The 17,769-nt window shown below is 53.3% G+C and overlaps 1 protein-coding gene across 5 annotated transcripts in view; it reads left to right on the top strand.

Annotated features, from left to right (window-relative positions):
- Nucleotides 1-15,888, top strand: part of ARHGAP27 (Rho GTPase activating protein 27) — a 35,926-nt gene extending 20,038 nt beyond the window's left edge. For 4 of the 5 annotated variants that reach the window (XM_058284377.2, XM_058284376.2, XM_071210710.1 and 1 more), the window contains 10 exons: nt 194-284; nt 774-878; nt 4,639-4,737; nt 12,151-12,262; nt 12,354-12,479; nt 12,561-12,659; nt 12,797-12,874; nt 12,961-13,095; nt 13,262-13,367; nt 13,467-15,888. In XM_058284377.2, coding sequence (XP_058140360.1) covers nt 194-284; nt 774-878; nt 4,639-4,737; nt 12,151-12,262; nt 12,354-12,479; nt 12,561-12,659; nt 12,797-12,874; nt 12,961-13,095; nt 13,262-13,367; nt 13,467-13,644 — 1,129 coding nt within the window. In that variant the 3' untranslated portion in view covers nt 13,645-15,888. The remainder of the gene's footprint in view (nt 1-193; nt 285-773; nt 879-4,638; nt 4,738-12,150; nt 12,263-12,353; nt 12,480-12,560; nt 12,660-12,796; nt 12,875-12,960; nt 13,096-13,261; nt 13,368-13,466) is intronic. The other variant, XR_011646904.1, reaches the window with a different exon arrangement.
- Nucleotides 15,889-17,769: the final 1,881 nt, after the last annotated feature.

The raw sequence follows: 17,769 nt of genomic DNA, 5'->3' as shown, positions 1-17,769 counted from the left end.
AGCAATTTCGTGAGAGGTCCTTTGAGAAACTGAGACACCGAGCGAGAGTGTCTTAACCAACGTCCCTCGGTCACGTTAGAGTTGGGAGTCCAGCCCTCCACCGGGTGCCCTGCTCCTGGGAGTGGTTAGCGGTGGGACGAGGCCTCAGGCAGGGCTGCCTCCAAGCTCCACCCCCACCCTCACCCCCACCTAGGAAGAAGCACTGGAGCACCTCCTGGACCGTGCTGGAGGGTGGCGTCCTGACCTTCTTCAAGGACTCCAAGACCTCAGCCGTGGGCGGCCTGGTGAGCCCAGGGCAGGGGCCGCCGTCTGCCCTGAGCCCAGTGGGTTATTATATAGAGTCTTCTTGTCAAGGCCTCAGTCTTGGACAACAGAACACAAGTTTCAAAGCAGCTGGGCCTTGGTGGGGGTGGAAGATGATAGCAAACTTCCCCCAGGACAAGCAATGCCCATCATCTTGGGGGTGGAAAGCAGTCTTGGAAGGTAGATGGCTCCAGCCTGGTGAGCAAGGAGACTGGGGCTTGGCCCCCCAGCTCACAGGGATGGGGCTCCTTTCTCCTTTTCCTTTCCTGGATGGACAGCACTGGACAAGCCAAGTGTCAGGCTCCATGGTTAAGAAGGTCTAGGAACTCCTGGGCCCCCTCCCCCAGAGCTGTTACCTGCCTGTTCCACTAACCCTGTCCCTGGCATCAGAGGGAGCCTGGGGGCTGCGGCTGGCCTGTCTGAGCAGAGGGCTCCCTGTAACCTGCCCACCCTCCCCTGTTCTCCCACAGAGGCAGCCTTCCAAGCTCTCCACCCCTGAGTACACGGTGGAACTGAGGGGGGCCTCTCTCACTTGGGCCCCCAAAGGCAAATCCAGCAAGAAGAATGTGCTAGAGGTGAGTGGAGGGGGCCAAGCAGAGAGAGGGAAGGACTTTGCCGGGGTCTGGGATCCTTCCTAAGAGGCAAGCCCCATTGGGAAAAGGGGGGCCTGGTGGAGTTGGAGTTGCAATTCTCAGGGCTGCAGACCTCGCAGAGTTCCTGGCATCACGGATCCTGGCTCCCCTCTCCAGGAGCTGAGTTTACCAGTTCTTAGCGCCCAAGGGTGGGGAGGCATAGGGTTCTCTGGGAGACAAATCTCTGGGCAGCCCAGGCACTGTGGCCTGAGACAGGAGACTCCCTGTCCCTGCCCACTCTGACAGGCCAGGGTGGGAAACCTACTCTGGCTGGTCAGAGCCCAGCTTCGAACTGGTCTAGGTCCCCAGTAAATAACCATGGTAGTGGACACACTTCTTGGGCTCCTCTAGCAGGAAGAGAGGCTGGAGAGGGCCAGGCAAGGGTCCTCACCATACCCCATCCTTAACTATTCAAGTGTTGTCTTGTCATTGGACCCCTACCTCAGTCCCCAAAAGTATTGAGGCAGCTCACATCAAGGGCACATATGATGAACTGGTAAAGTCCCAAAGAAAAGCCAGGACCAGGCGAAATAAGTTAAGAGAAGGGGGTCACAGGTGAAGAGGAATTGGGGGCTAAGGTGATTGTTGCTGAAAAAGAAATAGCTCCAATTTTCCTGATAGGCAAAGAGAAAAGGGCAATCAGTTATATGGCTCTTATTGTTGAAAAAAAATGTAATAAAAGCTACCCAATTTTGAGAGATTCAAAGCTCTTCCCTTGCCCTTGGCTCTTGAAGACATTTCCAGCATGTAGCTCCATGAACGTGGGGTCTAGAGGGGCAAGGTCACTGCCCTGAAAAGAGCTCCACAGAGGTTTGGTAAAAGGACTCTTGGGGCTGCATTGGGTAGTATGTTAAGACAAAAGCCAAAAACTTGACCTGACATTGCTGCTCAGAAAAAGCAACCTGCAAGTTGCCTGAATATGTAGTTTTCTAATGATTTACCAAGCTTCATTCAATTCTAGGACCAGGATATCCACAGAGCAGGGCTGGAAAACTGGTTTTATCTCATGAGCAGCTCCGATTGGTAGGTCTGGAGCCTTCTTAAGAAGAATTCTGGAACCTTGTCCAGGCTTGGCAAGGTAGTGTGTTAGCAGATACTAATAGTCTCTACTGTAGGTGTCAAATTGAGGAGGGACTTCACATTTGCTAGGTGTGTCCCTTCCCTGACCTTGAGGGGTGTCCTTCAAATGTTCCCTATAGTTATCACCTCTTTGACAGGGCCTTCAATGAAAGTTTCAGAATAGACACTTGCAAGTTGTCTTTTTGGGCAAGGGCTGGCTGGAAGGCAAGCAGTATTTTTGGAAGCTGCTCAAGCTGTTGGGAAGGCTGCCAGTTTTGAATGGAAATCCAGGAGCCCTGCCTCCAATTTCTGCTCAGGAGTGCCAGGATTTTTCTCAAGAGACAATCCCAAATTCTCTATCATCGAGGATGGTTGGGCTAATTGAGCCTGGGAAATTATCACAGCAGGTCTGCCTGGTTACCTGAGAGTCACCAAAAACTTCATCAACAGTCCCCCAAAAAACAGCTAGTTTGGGGCAACTCAGATTGCCTGTGCATTCACCAGGATGAGTGATTTATGAAATTAACAGCTATGTAACAATACAGCTTTGCTTTCAGAATGAAACTTCCTAATATGAACTGATTATATTTTGAGAGAGCTGCCAAGAATAATGGTTGTCCTTTTAGAATTACAGTCGAGAGGTCATTCTCTGGGATAACAGACAGTAGGTCTCTGTCTGCTCAGCTTAGAGTGAGGCTGTGTTAGCTGCCTGTTGAAGATCCTTTGGTCTTTGTGGTAGGAGGAGGTGGGACATGCTATTTTTCTTTTTAAAATAATTTTAAATAGTATTCGAATATAAGTTTAAAAATGCAACCATGCCACTTCGCACCTAGAGGATGGCTGTAAAAAAATAACCAATATAGGTGAGGATATGGAGACATTGGAGCCCTCGTACACTGCTGGTGGGAATGTGAAGTGCAGATGCTGTGGAGAAGAGTTTGAGTTCCTCAAACATTAGGATAGAAATGCCATCAAGACCAGCTGTCCCATTCCTGGGCATATGCTCAAGAGAACTCAAAACATGTGTTTGCACAAAAACTAGGCACACGAATTGTACTTGAATGTTCACAGCAGCATTATTCATATTATTCAAAAGGTGGTAGATATAACCCGGGTGTCTACCAACAGATGAATGGATAAACAAAATGTGGTTTACATACAATGGAATATTATTCAGTCATAGAAAGGAATAGGGTTCTGAAATATGCTGCAACATGGATGAACCTTGAAAATATTATGCTGAGTGAAATAAGCCAGACACAAAAGGACTAACGTGTGATTACACAAATATGAGGTACCTAGACTAGGCAGATTCACAGACACAGCAGATTAGAGGTTATCTGGGTGTTGGGGGGGTGGAGAGCTATTACTTGATGGGTATAGAGTTTCTGATTGGGGGGATGAAAACGTTTGAAAAAAGAGAGTGGTGATGTTTACACATCAATGTGGATGCAATTAATACAAGTCAGCTGTACACTGGAAAATGCTTAAGATGGGGGGAAGGGGGAATGGAGCCAAAAGACAGCTCTCTCTGGTCTAGAAATTGTTCCCTGTTATCTGAGACCGTTTCTGCTGACCCTGACCCTCACTGACTCCCAAGGGCAGGGTCAGTGTGAGCTGCTGCAGCCAAACACTCACGTTAACCCTGAACACTTGGTCCTCAGGGCCCGAGGCCCAGGGCGAATCCATCCAAGCTCCCCACCCCCTCACCTTGTTCTTCCGAGACTTCGTAAGGGAATGAGGCCACTCCAGCACCCAGAGGCAGAGGAGCCTGAGCTATTGAGGCCTGCTTGCTTCTTAATAGTGTAAGACAGTCATTTTGGAAACTCAGACACTGGACTGCTTAAGAAGAACATGGCATGTGACCTGGATGCAACATGCAGCAGAGGCCCAGGGCTGTGTCCCCGTCCCCACCCCACGGGTACAGATGCCAGTACATTGGCTGTGAGTCTCCCTGGAGTGAATAAGGGTAAATTGGTTGGTAAACCCTCTCACCCTACCCACCCACCTGCTAGTGCGAAGGGCCTTGAGGAGTCAGTCCAGTGGCAGAAAGTTTGCCCCTGGCGTGTTGTTTAATTTACACGTTTTGATGAAGTGGGCTGAAGAGGATGCACTGCCCAGGCTGGGGTGTGGGCGAGGGTAGGGACTCCTGGCTGCAAAGGGAGGGACACACCCCGAGGTGCTAGTGCGGGGGGAGTGCCCACTTTCTCCAGCATCAGCTCCATCTGCTCTCAAAGCCTCTCCCTACACCGCGTCACTGCTGGTCCTCGTGGCCAGGCCCTGGCCCTCCTGCGGGCATTTCTTTCGGTGAGTCCTTTGAGGCCCGTGTCCTGGGGAACCTGCTGTGTTCTTTGGTCCATGGAGGGGCCAGCTGGGGCAGGGGCAAGCACACAGATCTGCGCTCAGAGCCAGGCTCCACCGGTCACCCGCTGGGCGCCCACGGGCACGTTGCTGCTGCTCGCCGAGCCCCAGTTCACTCGGCCGTAAACCAGAGGGGCTGCTGCGTGCTTTCTGAGTGAGGTGGATGACCTGGGCTTGGGGGGAGGCCCTTGCTTGGGATGCAGAGGGATCCCCTCCATCTCTGTATCCCCATGGGGCCTGACCTGGGGAACCGGAGATGACCAAGTGACTTGTGTCCCTCCAGCTGCGGAGCCGCGACGGCTCGGAGTACCTGATCCAGCACGACTCGGAGTCCATCGTCAGCACCTGGCACAAGGCCATCGCCCAGAGCATCCAGGAGCTGGTAGGCAGAGCGGGGGGCGCTCCAGGGCTGGCAGGGAGGGCTGGCTGCCACAGCGCATGCTTCCCAGCCCAGGGCTGGGGCACCCTCGGGCACTAGTGAGTGAGTGTCCCTCCCCTCGTGGCTGTGAGGGCAGGAGGGGCTGCTGAAGAAGAGCCTTCCTTAAGAGTGTGCCCCCAGCCCCAGCACTGCCCTGCAGGGGGACTCTCGGGCCAGGGTGGAGGTGGGAGGGGCACAACCTAAGCCACCCCATGCTGTCCCTTTTGGTTACGGCCCCCCTTGGGGGTGTCCCTGATTTCCACTGCCTTATGCTTCCACTCAAGCCCTTTGGGCCACCGCTTTGTCCTCTTTGGGGGGTGCAGCCCCTCCCATTCCGCTCCCCTCCTCCCAGCCCAGAAAGAGGCTGGAACTGTCAGGAGAGACTCAGCCTGACCCCAAAGTAGGACAAAAGGGAACTAACCCCCAGAGCACTCCCTGGAAGGCACAGGACAGTGGCATGGGGGACCTCTGGCCAGTGCAGGAGGGATCCCTCCCCAAGACCCCCAGACCCTGCCCTCGCCGGCCCTGAGTGACTGGCAGACAGGTGACGAGCACAAGCGCTGGCCTTGCCCCCAGGTGAGCCCCGTGCCCTCCCAGGCCTGGGGATGCCTGGATAGAAGCTGAGCCTGCGCTCCCCACACCCGAGGGGAAGGCACCTGAGCACCCACTCAGGGCCCTTTCTGTACCAGGGGGAGGGTGCGGAGGCAGGCAGGTGGGAGCCCCTGGGGAGGACTCAGGTTCCCTGGAAAAGTCCCCCAAAGAGCTGGAATCTCTAAGGGAGCTTTGGCCACAAGCAACAGAAAGCCCTACTCATGCTACTCAGGTGCAGGGAAGGGGCTCCCCAGCTTCATGACACGGAGCCCTGCGGGGCTGCACCAGCTTCCCTGCGCACCCCTCAGCGCCCTCCTGGGCCACGCGCCCTCATGGTCTGGAGCTGGCACAGTTTCAAGGGGCACAGCCCACGACAGTGCCCAGAGGCAGGGAAAGGGGCTTTCTTTTCCTTGTTTTCCCCAGAAGCTCCCTGCCCCCAATTTTCCTCACCTCTCATTGGTCAGAATCCATCACCTCCCAGGTGAGGGAAATGAGACCATCATGATGAGTTTAGGTTCAACTGAGGGGCTGGCGGGGCCACCTCCCCTAAGCACGTGGTCCATAGAGCAGGGTGGATGATACCTGGGCAGACCGGGGTGTCAGAAGCATGGAGGGGGCGAATGGCTGCTGGCTTGGCACCCACACTGCCTGCTACAGGAAAAACGGGGGAGGGGGATTCTAGTGTTACTGGATTTTGTCTAGGTTCTGACTCTGCTGCAGAAATGAATTTCAAGAACACATCGGGTGAGTTAGGCCAGTAATTTATTAAGGTAGGGAGGGAAGAGAAAGGGGAGAAAATAACAGATCATGGGTCCCAGGTAGAGAAGAAGGGGCTGGAAAGTGATAAAGCAGGCTGATTTACAGACTACAGTTTCCCATTATAGGTTTTTAATGCCCCGGTTTTACTTGCTTGTTGATCCATGCAGGGGGAGAAGGCGGCCAGAATCGGGGTCCCAAGGGGAGAGAGGGCGAGTCCAGACCTTGCATCTTTTTTTTTTAAACTAATTTATTGAAGTATATCCCTCATACATAAAGATACATAAACAATAAGTGTATAATAATAGTTGTGAACTTACAAAACAAACATATATAACATCATACAGGACTCTCATAACTCACCCTACCACCAATAACTTGCATTGTTGTTAAAACTTTTTAACTAATGGTTAAAGAGCATTGTCAAAATATTACTACTAACCAAAATACTTTTCCCCCAACCAACCCTATTATTATTATCTTTATATCATTTATATATGAGCATACATAAACAATTAAGTGTATAGTAAAAGTTGTGAACTTACAAAGCAAACATGCATAATATCATACAGAGGTCCCAAACATCAACCCTCCACCAACACTTGGCATTTTTGTGAGACGTTTGTTAAAAATTATGAAAGAATATTGTCAAAATCTTACTACTAATCATAGTCCTTATCTTACATTTGGTGTGTTTTTCCCCCAACCCACCCTGTTATTATTTTAAAATATATATTTTTTATGAAAGGAGTTGTAAACTTATAAAACAATCATGCACATGTGCAGAATTCCCAAACAACACCCCTCCATCAACACACCACACTGTGATGGAACATTTGCTACAGATAAGATAATATCATCTGACTGTTACCGTGTCCATAGTGTACATTTGGCTCACATTTTCCATACTGCCTCATTATCAACACAGTACATCTTTGGCATAGATGCAAGAATGTTGTATTATTACTGCTAACCACAGTCCATAGGTCACTACAGCTGTATTTTTCCCATGCTTCTCCACATTCCCATCACCCTGCAATAACGATGTACATTTGCTCTAGCTCACAAAGGACACTTTTGCATCTGTACCATCAACCACAATTGTCATCCATCTTTTGGTTTACGTGCTGTTCAGTTCCTAGATTATTCTCTAGTATCCTGTCAATTGGCATTTATATACCTAGACTACCATTTTCAGTCACATCCCCATTTATAAACTGTTACTGACTGTGTGTTACCATCCACTCTATACATTTCCACACTTCTACAGTAAAGCTAATTAAAACTTCTACGTACATTAAACATCAGTAGCCCACTCAGTCCTTCTCTTATCTCCTTGAAGAATCCACCACCATGAAGATATTTTCCTACAATTTCTTCTAGAAGTTTTATGGTTCTTGCTTTTATTTTTAGGTTTTTGATCCATTTTGAGTTAATTTTTGGATAAGGTGTGAGATAGGGGTCCTCTTTCCTTCTTTCAGCTATGGACATCCAATTCTTTCAGAACCAAGTGTTGAATGGATTGTTCTGCCGAAGCTGTGAGAGTTTGACAGGCTAGTCAAGAATCATTTGACCATACATGTGAGGGTCTGTTTCTGAACCATCAATTTGGTTCCATTGGTTTATTGTGTCTGTCTTTAGGCCAGTATCATGCTGTTTTTACCACTGTAGCTAGGTAATATGATTTAAAGTCTGGAGATGAGGGTTCACTTTTCCTTTTTATGATGTATCTGGCTATTCAGGACCCCTTATCCTTCCAAATAAATTTGATGATCATGTTTTCAATTTTTTCTTTAATGCTGGTGGAATTTTTATCGGGTTTGCATTGAATCTATGTATCAATTTGAGTAGAATTGACATCTTAATGGTATTTAGTCTTCCAATCCATGAGCATGGAATTTTCTTCCAGTTATTTAGGTCTTTTTTAATTTCTTTTAACATGACTTGCAGTTTTCTGAATACAAGTGCTTTACATCATTGGTTTATTCCTGACTATTTGAGTTCTGTCTGTCATACTTTATTTTCACCACTCTTTTGATACTTTTAGTTACTTTTATTGATATAATCTTCATTTCTAGACTCTCTTCCAGGCCTCTCTCTCCTGTCTTTTCTTTTCAGGCTCTAACACACCCTTTAGTATTTCCTGAAAATCTGGTCTTTTGCTTAGAAATTCTCTCAGTATCTGTTAAATTCCATATGCCTGTGAATATTCTAATCACACCCTCAATTTTGAAGGACAGTCTTGCTGGATATAAGATTCTTGGCTGGAAGTTTTTCTCTTGTAGTATCTTAAATATATCAGACCACTGTCTTCTCGCCTTTATGGTTTCTGGTGAGAAATCAGCACTTAGTCTTATTGGGTATCCCTTATATGTTAGGCATTGCTTTTCTCTTGCTGTTCTCAGAATTCTCTCTGTCTTTGGCATTTGACATTCTGATGAGTATTTGTCTTGGATTTGGGCTATTTGGATTTTTTTCACATGGGAGTACATTGTGCTTCTTGGACATGGATATCTATGTCCTTCAGTAGGGTTGGGAAATTTTCTACCATTATTTCTTCAAATATTCCTCCTGCCCCTTTCCCTTCTTTTCTCCTTCTGGGACACCCATGACATGTATGTTTGCATGCCTTTTGCTGTCATTTAGTTCCCTGAGACCTTGTTCAAATTTTTCCGTTCTTTTCTTCATCTGTTCTTTTGTAGGTCCACTTTCAGAGGCCATTTCTTCAAGCTCACCAATCCTTTCTTCTGCCTCCTCAAATCTGCTATTATATGATTCCAATGTTTTTTTTTATTTCATTTATTGCCCCTTTCATTCCCATAAGATCTGCTATTTTTCTATGTATGCTTTCAAATTCTTCTTTGTGCTCAACCAATATCTTCTTAATATCCATAATCTCTTTAGCCATCTCATTGAATTTATTAAAGAGATTTGTTTGAACATCTATGATTAGTTGTCTCAACTCCTTTATGTCCTCTGGAGGCTTATCTCATTCCTTTAACTGGGCCATAGCTTCCTGGTTCTTGGTGTGGATTGTAATTTTTTGTTGGTATCTTCACATCTGGCTTACTAGAGTATTTATTCTAGGTGCAGTTTTTCTCTTTAGTTTAGGGCTTCCTGCCCTTTATCCCTGCTGGTTGTACAGTAGGAGCCAAGTATGTTGTTGGTGCTGTAAGCTGTGGAGGCTCAAGCTGCCCTCATTTTGCCAGGGACCCAAAAAAAAAAAGTTTCTTCCAACTTTCTCCTTTGCCAGGGGTAGGGACAGAGTCACAGCTGTGTGGAATAATCCAAGTCATGCAGGCCTAGACTGTAGTGGCCCAGAGAGACTGATGAAGCTTCATGCCCCTTTCTCCCCTACCTGGGGCGGGGATGGAGCTGCAGGTGTGGGCAGCAATCTATGCAGTGTGGGTCCAAGATGACCGCAGTTGCCCTGGTAGACTTTCGATTTTCAATCTGTGCCAGCCAAAGTTACCTGCAGTTACCTGGATAGGCTGGTGTATGGCCCGCCAGCCTCCTCCCTGCCAGAGGCAGGGCTGAAGCCTAGAATAGGACTGTAGGCCGATCAGGGTGAAAGAAACTGGTTCCTACATCACTGAGATTTTTGATCCTGGCTTCCCCTCAGCCTGGGGGTGGAGTCAAAATAGAGGCCACCAGCCTCTTTCCGACTTTGGCAGATTCACACCCCTGCTGTTCCCAGGGTTATATCTTAGCCATCCGAGTCTACCAATCAGTAGCTGAAATCAGCAACTAACTATCTCCTCCTTCCCAGTTTTTGGGAATGGAGCTTCCAATTCCAGCCACAGAATAGCTCCTGGGAGTAGGATAATCACTGGCCTCCTGTGGCTTGGCCGGTAATTTCCCAGAGAGGCTGGCACAAGGCTGGCCTTCCTCCCAGCTATAGGTGGCACTGTGGCCTAGGCTAGAGCTGCAATCTGACCTGGATGGAAAGAATCTGGTCCCCACCAGCACTGTGATTTTCAGTCTGCCCCGCTTCCCCTCGTGCCAGGCACGAGTTAAGATGGTGGCTGCCGGCCTCTTTCTGACTTGGACAGGCTCAAACTATAGCTGTTCTCAGGATTATACTGTAGCCCACTGAATTTACTCATCAGTAGCTGAAATTGGTGCCCAACCTTCTCTTCCTCCCCTGTTTTTGGGAAGTGGAGCTTTCAGTTCCAGCCACAGAACAGCTCTTGAGGTGGCTTGTGCTCCAGTGGAGGATGGGCACCAGCCTCTGGTGCGTGGAGTGCTCTACTTACAAGTCTTCTCTGCAGATGGGCAGTCTCCTTCTTCCATTCCTTCAAGGATGTGGTAGCATGCTCTTCTGGCCTCCTGGAGCCCCCAACAGGTGCTTCAGCTAGTTCCAGAGAGCTCTGGGTGTTTGCTAACTGCCCTGTAGCAGGAGCTGCCTCTAGGAGCTCCTTACTCTGCTACCATCTTGCTGGGTCTTCCTTGCATCTGTTTTTTGAACCATTAATTATTCCACCCCTTTGCTAATGGCAGGGAAGGAGTTCCACCTATTTACTGTTTTGATTGATTACCCCACCCATCAATCCCCCAGAAGGGCCCAATTATTTTTTTAAAGATTGATTTATGTATCCCCCCCTCCCATGGCTTGTTCTATTCTTTGCTGTTTCTTCTCTTTGTCCATTCACTGCATGTTTTTTCTATATCTGTTTGTCTCCCTTTGCTGCATCATCTTGCTGTGCCAGCTTTCCGCGGCACACAGGCTGTCAGCTCTCCATGGCACACGGGCCAGCTTGCCTTCACAAGGAGGCCCTTGGACACAAACCAAGGGCCTCCCATGTGGTAGATGGGAGCCCAACTAGTTGAGCCACAGCTGCTCCCCAGAAGGGCCCAATTATAAAGTCCTTGGGGAATATCCGGGGTTTCTCCTGGCTTCCAGAGGGAATCTTGTTCTGAATGGCAGGATCTTGTGGGTGGGGGTCTTCCAGCAGCCGTCTTGGGGTTTTTGATGTCCACATGGACTTCTTGACAGTTTCCAGATCCATCTATTGATTCCCTATCTTACTAGTCAGCTTCCCTAGACTCCAGGCTCCAGCATATTTGCACCTATTTTTCTCCAATGACTGGGATGACATGCCAGAGGAATTTGCCCTTTCAAGGAGGAAAAGTAAATATCCTGAGAAACATAGGGTGACAGGATGAAACTGGAAGACAAAACATAGACAGACAGATCTCAAGAGTCTTTTTTGTTTATTTGTTTTTTAAGTTCAAAATGTCACTTGCCTAAGTCGAAATGGAGCAAGCCCACTCTGACAGCTATTCATCTGAAAATGATCTGGGGCTTTTTGGCCTTTGATTCCCTATTAGCCAACACTGGGTGCAATTTGGCTGTATTAATAAAGGTAGGGATTCCAGATCCAGGGAGATGATTCTGGTGCAGTTGTTGGCAGTGCTCTGGCCCCAGCTAGATTCACAGGCTCAGAAATGGGAGCCACATATTGAGAAATGTTACAGTAGTGGAGTGTGTACAGAAGGAGCCCAGGGAACTCTGAGAAGAAGGGACCAGGACCTGGGAAGCGCCAGATAAGAAAGTTTGGGGGAGAGCAGCTATTCCTAACACCTTAAGTCAGGGGTTCTTACCTAGGGGTCCACAGACCAGTGGGAAGGTTTCAGGGGGTCCGTCAGCTTGAATTGAAAAAAAAAAAATCAACTTATTATCTTTATTTTCTGTGACCGCTACCTGAAATCTAGCATTTCCTTCACTTATGAATGTATGCAATAAATAAATTACAGTAGTATTTATTTCACCTGACTGGCAAGGGAGTCTGCGGAGATAAAAAATGTTAAGAACCCCTGCCTTAAAGTCTTGTCTGCCAGAGGCGGTAAGTGTTCAGGCGACCCCTTGTGGAGACCAGAGGCGTTGACCTGGGAAAGGGAAGAGCTGCTGCCTCTTCTCCAGGGGGTCTTCAGGCCAGGCCCCCAGCAGGGCATTTTGGGTTCTTCCCTCCACCCCGGAAGAACCCCAGCTGCCCGGGCCCCCGCCTGGCTGAGGCTGCCTGATTCCAGTCCGCAGACTTGCCCCTCGAGGAGGAAAGCGAAAACAACAGCGCAGACCTCGGGTCGAGTGAGCGCCTGGGAAGCTGGCGGGAGAAGGAGGACGACGCGCGGCCGGGCGCAGGTGTGTGTCCCGGGCCAGGGCGCGGCTGGGAACCGTCCCCCGGGCCCACCGTGGCCCGCACCCACTGACCCGGCGCTGCGTTCCCCTGCAGCAGCGGCGCCCGCCCTGGGCGCTGGGGTCCTGGAGAGCGACCGCACCAAGGTGCGGCACAAGCTCCGGAAGTTCCTCCTCCGACGGCCCACGCTGCAGTCCCTGAGGGAGAAGGGCTACATCAAAGGTACCGGCGGGACGCGGGGGGCGCGCGCCGGGGCGCGGGGGTGGGCGGCCGCCGGGCGGCGCTGACCGGCCTCTCCCCCAGACCAGGTGTTCGGCTGCGCGCTGGCCGCGCTGTGCGAGCGCGAGAAGAGCCGGGTGCCGCGCTTCGTGCAGCAGTGCATCCGCGCCGTCGAGGCCCGGGGTACGCGCGGCGCCTCGGTGGAGCCCTCCCGGAAGCCCCTGTCGGAGACCCCTGGGTGGGCGCAGGGTGGAGGGGGAAAGAGTGAGAGGCCCTCCGTAGGGCCCCCCACCCCCGGTCAGCTCGTGCCTCTGCCCCAGGGCTGGACATCGACGGGCTGTACCGCATCAGTGGAAACCTGGCCACCATCCAGAAGCTGCGCTATAAGGTGGACCACGGTGAGGCTCGCCCCCTGGCCCCGCCCTGGGACCCGCAGGCACCGAGGGGCACTGACCCTCGCATTCCTGTCCCTCCCCCGCCGCAGACGAGCGTCTCGACCTAGACGACGGGCGCTGGGAGGACGTCCATGTCATCACGGGTGCCCTGAAGCTCTTCTTCCGAGAGCTGCCCGAGCCCCTCTTCCCCTTCTCGCACTTCCGCCCGTTCCTCGCGGCCATCAGTGAGCGCCGGGGAGATGGGGACACAGGGGGCGGGGTGGGGCGGGCCTGCCTCGGGCACGCCCCCAGCCGGAGCCCCCACCAGGAGTGCGGCCCTCCGTGGGGCGCCGGCCTGCTGGAGGGTGCTGCCCCAGCCGCTCCGCCCCTCTGACCCTCCCCTTCCCCCAGAGCTGCAGGACCAGGCCGAGCGCAGCCACTGCGTGCAGCGCCTGGTGGGCTCGCTGCCGGCGCCCAACCACGACACGATGCGGCTGCTCTTCCAGCACCTGTGCCGGTGAGGGGGCGGGAACGGGGAGGGGTTCTGGCACCAGCGCCCCCCGCCGGTGCCTAGTTCTGGGCCTTGATTCCACCCCACCCCCGTCCCCCGCCGCAGGGTGATCGAGCACGGCGAGCAGAACCGCATGTCGGTGCAGAGCGTGGCCATCGTGTTCGGGCCCACGCTGCTGCGGCCGGAGACAGAGGAGGCCAGCATGCCCATGACCATGGTGTTCCAGAACCAGGTGGTGGAGCTCATTCTGCAGCAGTGCTCGGACATCTTCCCGCACCAGTGACGGCGGCCAGCCCCCTGGCTGCTGGAGCTGCGCACCGGGCCTGGGGCGGCGGCCGTGGGCCTGCCTCGGAAGCTGGGTGGCGGGAGGCCGGCAGTTAGACTGTCTCTGAGGCCCACGCGGTGCGCAGGCCCGTGTGGAGTCTGCACCCCTCAGTTCTGAGGGTATGGTGACCCCTGGTGGACAGTTCGCAAAATGTGATTTTTCTTTTCCCCCTTGCAAGTCCGGTTTTGGGGTTAAGGTCTGTTTCTGGTTACAGTGCCGTCTACTGTGCATATGCGGGAATGGGGGGTTGGAGTTGGGTTTCTGAGACAGGTCCCTCCTGGAAGGGAGGAACTCGGGTGAGGGGATTCCTGGCTTCCTCAGGCCTTCTCCTGGCCGGCGATGCGTGGAGACCTGCGGGCCCCGCGTGGCACTGTGCAGGTCACAGAGCAGCAGCCACCTTCCCCGCCTGGAAGCAGGACCACGGTCCAGCGTGGGCAGCTGAGCCCGCCTTTCTCAGGATTCGGGGAGTTCGCCCAGCGGGGCCTCCTCACAGGCTGGCTGTGGACCGCCCCCTCTGCTTTCCACGTGGGGTTCCCCGCAGCTAGCCGTCCTCAGCCATCCTCCCCGTATGCCTTAGGCAAGGGCTCTTCCTGTTTGCCAAACGTGTACTCTGCACCTGTGGCTTGACAGGCGCCACTTCCACACATAACCCCGTTTTACAGAGGAGGAAACTGAGGCCTACCAAAGTCAAGTGGCCGATCTGACTCCCCAGCCCAGGCTTTCCCCACACAGAGCACAGCCCCGCCCCCACCCCCAGAGGGTGAAATCAGTGGGCAGCGCAGCTGCTAAGCCAGGGGGGTCTGCTGGGCTTGGGGAGGCTCTTTTCTGGGGGGGGGGGAGAGGTAGTGCCGGCAGGAGCCCCAGCTTCTCTGCCCTGGTGGCAAGTCTGCCTTGCTGGGGCCTGCTTTGCCGTGAAGCTGGGAGAGGCCTGCGGGGCAGGGCAAGGAGGGCTCCGACCTCCGAAAGGAGGTGTGAACCCCAGGACGACTCGAGCCACCTCTGTTTAGGGGTCTTGGCCACAGCCCCACCCACTCAACGAGCAATAATAGTTCATATTTATTGGACACTTGCACTGTGCCAAGCATTTTACTTGGGTTATCATGTGTTTCCCAGCCACTATTTATTGTCTGCTCTTCTGTGCCAGGCGCTGTGCTCTCGGGTAGGCATACAGCAGGCGCTGCCCGCCCCGGTGGAGCTCAGGCCCCGCGGGTGAGGCTGGCCCAGCCCCAGAGCCCGCAGGGTCAGGACAGGAGGACAAGTGGAGACCTTCCCGACGTCCAAATAGTCTAAAGTTAAAAACCAGGTTCACTCTTAAGTAAAAACATGCTCTGTTCTCCTACTCTGACCGATACCTTTGTATCACTGCCTGCAAAGCAAGGTTTCAATTTCGTTCCAAGCCCGGATGTGGTGGTGCCGGCGGTGCTGGCCCTGACCCTGGCCTCAGCCACCTCCCTTCTCGTCCCTCCCTCGGAGCCACCCCGTCCCCAAGAGGGGTCCGTGTGCACACGTGCGGACACTGCAGCCACGCGTGCCAGCTGTCCACACCCCCTGCAGCCAGCCGCACCTGCCTCGGCCACCCAGTCGGGACACACTCCACCCTTGAGGGAACGGCCTGGGGCCGCCTGTCGGACACTCTGGGGTCCCGGGGATCTGGAGATGGTCTAAAGGAAAGGCCCAGACTGGGAGGTTCCCACAGACCCCTCGCCCCGGGGGTGGGGGTTGCAGACAGACAGCCCAGAGTGGTGCCTTCTAAAACAGCGTCGCAGGCAGGGGCTCCTCTCACCCAGATCCAAGGGCAGAACCGGGCAATACTGAACCACTGATTACTTGATTAACGACGTTTGTGACAAGACCTGCGACAAAGCGCAGGGTGCCTTTGATGACAGTCCCCCGCCTTCCCCTTTCACCTGGCCTGTTCCTCCTTCTCTTCCTGTCAGGCTGGGTCACAGCCGCCCCTCCTCACCCACAGCCCCCCTCAGCTCTCCCTGCCTGCATCCCTTCCCATTACCCTCACCTCATCTGACTGTTGTGCCTCCTCGTCCGTCTCCCCCAGCAGGCTTGGGGGAATACAGCTGATTGTCTTCCTATCCTGGAACCCAGCACAGTGCCGGGAACTGTTCTCAGTAAAACCAAGGTAGTGAGCACCTACTATGTGCCAAGTACTGTGTTATGTGTTGGAAATAAAACGTGGAGCCAAACTAACACAGACCCTTCCTCACAGAGCTTTGCCATACTGACATTGCCAAACAAGTGAGCTGGGCTTTGCAGGATGAATAGAAGTTTACCGGACCAGGGGCAAAGGGCATATCAGACCAGGCGAGAGGCAAGTTGTGCAAAGGCACAGAGGGGTGATAAAGCACGCTGAGGCTAGCTGTGTGGAAGGACACTGGAACTCAGAAGACAGGCCTGGCCAGGAGGAGCGGGGGGGGGGGGGGGGGGGGACCTCCTCCCCTGGGTCTCCACTCCCAGAGTCTAGCCTAGCCTGGAGCCAGGAGCCACACAGCCCCCAGTGGCCTCTGCCACGCCCGGGGGCCCGCCCTGATGCAGTCACTGGCCCACCTTCTTTTTTTTTTCTTTTTAAAATTGAGATGTAATTCATATGCCTTTACAATTCACCCTTTTAAAGCACACAACTCAGGGGTTTTTAGTAAATTCACAAAGTTGTGCAACTATCCCACTATCTAATTCCAGAACATTTTCATCACCCCAAAAAGAAACTCGACCCATTAGTAGTCGCTCCCCATTCCCCCAGTCCCCGGCAAAAAATCTACTTTCTGTCTCTATGGATTTGCCCATTTTGTGCATTTCGTATAAATGGGGTCACACGTTTTGTGGCCTCTTGTGTCTGGCTTCTCTCACTAGCATAACGTCTTCAAGGTCCGTCCCCGGCGCAGCATGTGTCAGTACCTCATTCCACTAGTGTGTGGAAAGACACGTTTGTTAGCCATCTGTCACCTGATGGACACTGGGATTGTTTTCATTTTTTGGCTATTGTGAACAATGCTGCTGCAAACATTTAGGTACAAGTATTTGCGTGGACATGCGCTTTCACTTCTCTTGGGTGCATACCTGGGAGTGGAGTCGCCGGGTCCCTCTCAGGAGCTGCCGGACTGTCTTCCAAGTGGCCTGCCCCGTTCACATTCCACCAGCACCCGGGAGGGCTCCTCTCCCTCCTGCTCCAAGTCCTCATCCTCCCCGAGCCTCTGGCCCTCCCGCCCCTTCTCAGCGGATGACCCCCCCCCCAGGAGTGATGGGGGCGCCTGGACACCTCGCACCCCGCCCTCGCTCCTTCATCCTTGGGCCCTCAGAACAGGCGTCTCCCCAGGGTACGGCTAATCCCTCCTCCTCGGCTTTGAGCCCATCTTCCTCTTTTTCAGGACATACCCACTATCACTGGCCACTTTTCTCTCTAGCGCCGGCACTGCTGTCCCCGGCTCGCTCCCCTGGGAAGCAGCCCCCTGGGAGGGAGCAGCGCCCAGCTGGGGGTGGCGGCCCCGGGACTGGGCCCAGCGAGGGCTGAGCCACGGTGGGGTCCCCTGAGGTTTCAGCCGGGCTGGCCCTGCAGCGTCAGCCCACCTCGTGCCGAGGGAGCCAGTTCCACCCCCTAATCAGCCACCACCGATGGGGCCTGAGGGGCGTGGGGGGCGTGAGCGAGGGGGGCAGAGGGCCGCAGGGCGTGAATTTGAGTCCCAGGAAGGCTCAGCCACGGGCTGCTGGCGTCAGCCCTCCCGGCAGCTGGGGAGCGGGTGCTGCAGGCTCCGCAGCGCCCAAGGGGCTCTCCCCCCTCGCCTTGGGAGCACGCTCCAGTCTCTCTCTAACAAACCCTCCCGCGACCCCACATCTCTCCCCAGCTGCCTCCTCCTCCTCCTCTTCCCCGTCCAGCGTCTTCAGAGTCGCCCACCTCGCAGCCACCACTGGCCGTCCTTGCCGCTCCTCAACCTCCACGCACCTTCAGACCACCGAGGTTTTCTCCAAAAGCCACCAGTGACTCCCCCTCAACATCTGTGGGTCTCTCACGAGCACTGAGACCTGGACGTTCTTCCTCCTCCTGGCTCTGCGGCCCCGCGTCCTCCCGGCGTTCCT

The sequence above is a fragment of the Dasypus novemcinctus genome, chromosome 21, assembly GCF_030445035.2.
Source record: "Dasypus novemcinctus isolate mDasNov1 chromosome 21, mDasNov1.1.hap2, whole genome shotgun sequence".
Taxonomy (NCBI): Eukaryota; Metazoa; Chordata; class Mammalia; order Cingulata; family Dasypodidae; genus Dasypus; species Dasypus novemcinctus.
Note: the sequence above shows the minus strand (reverse complement) of the source record. Positions and strands in the feature narration are given on the sequence as shown.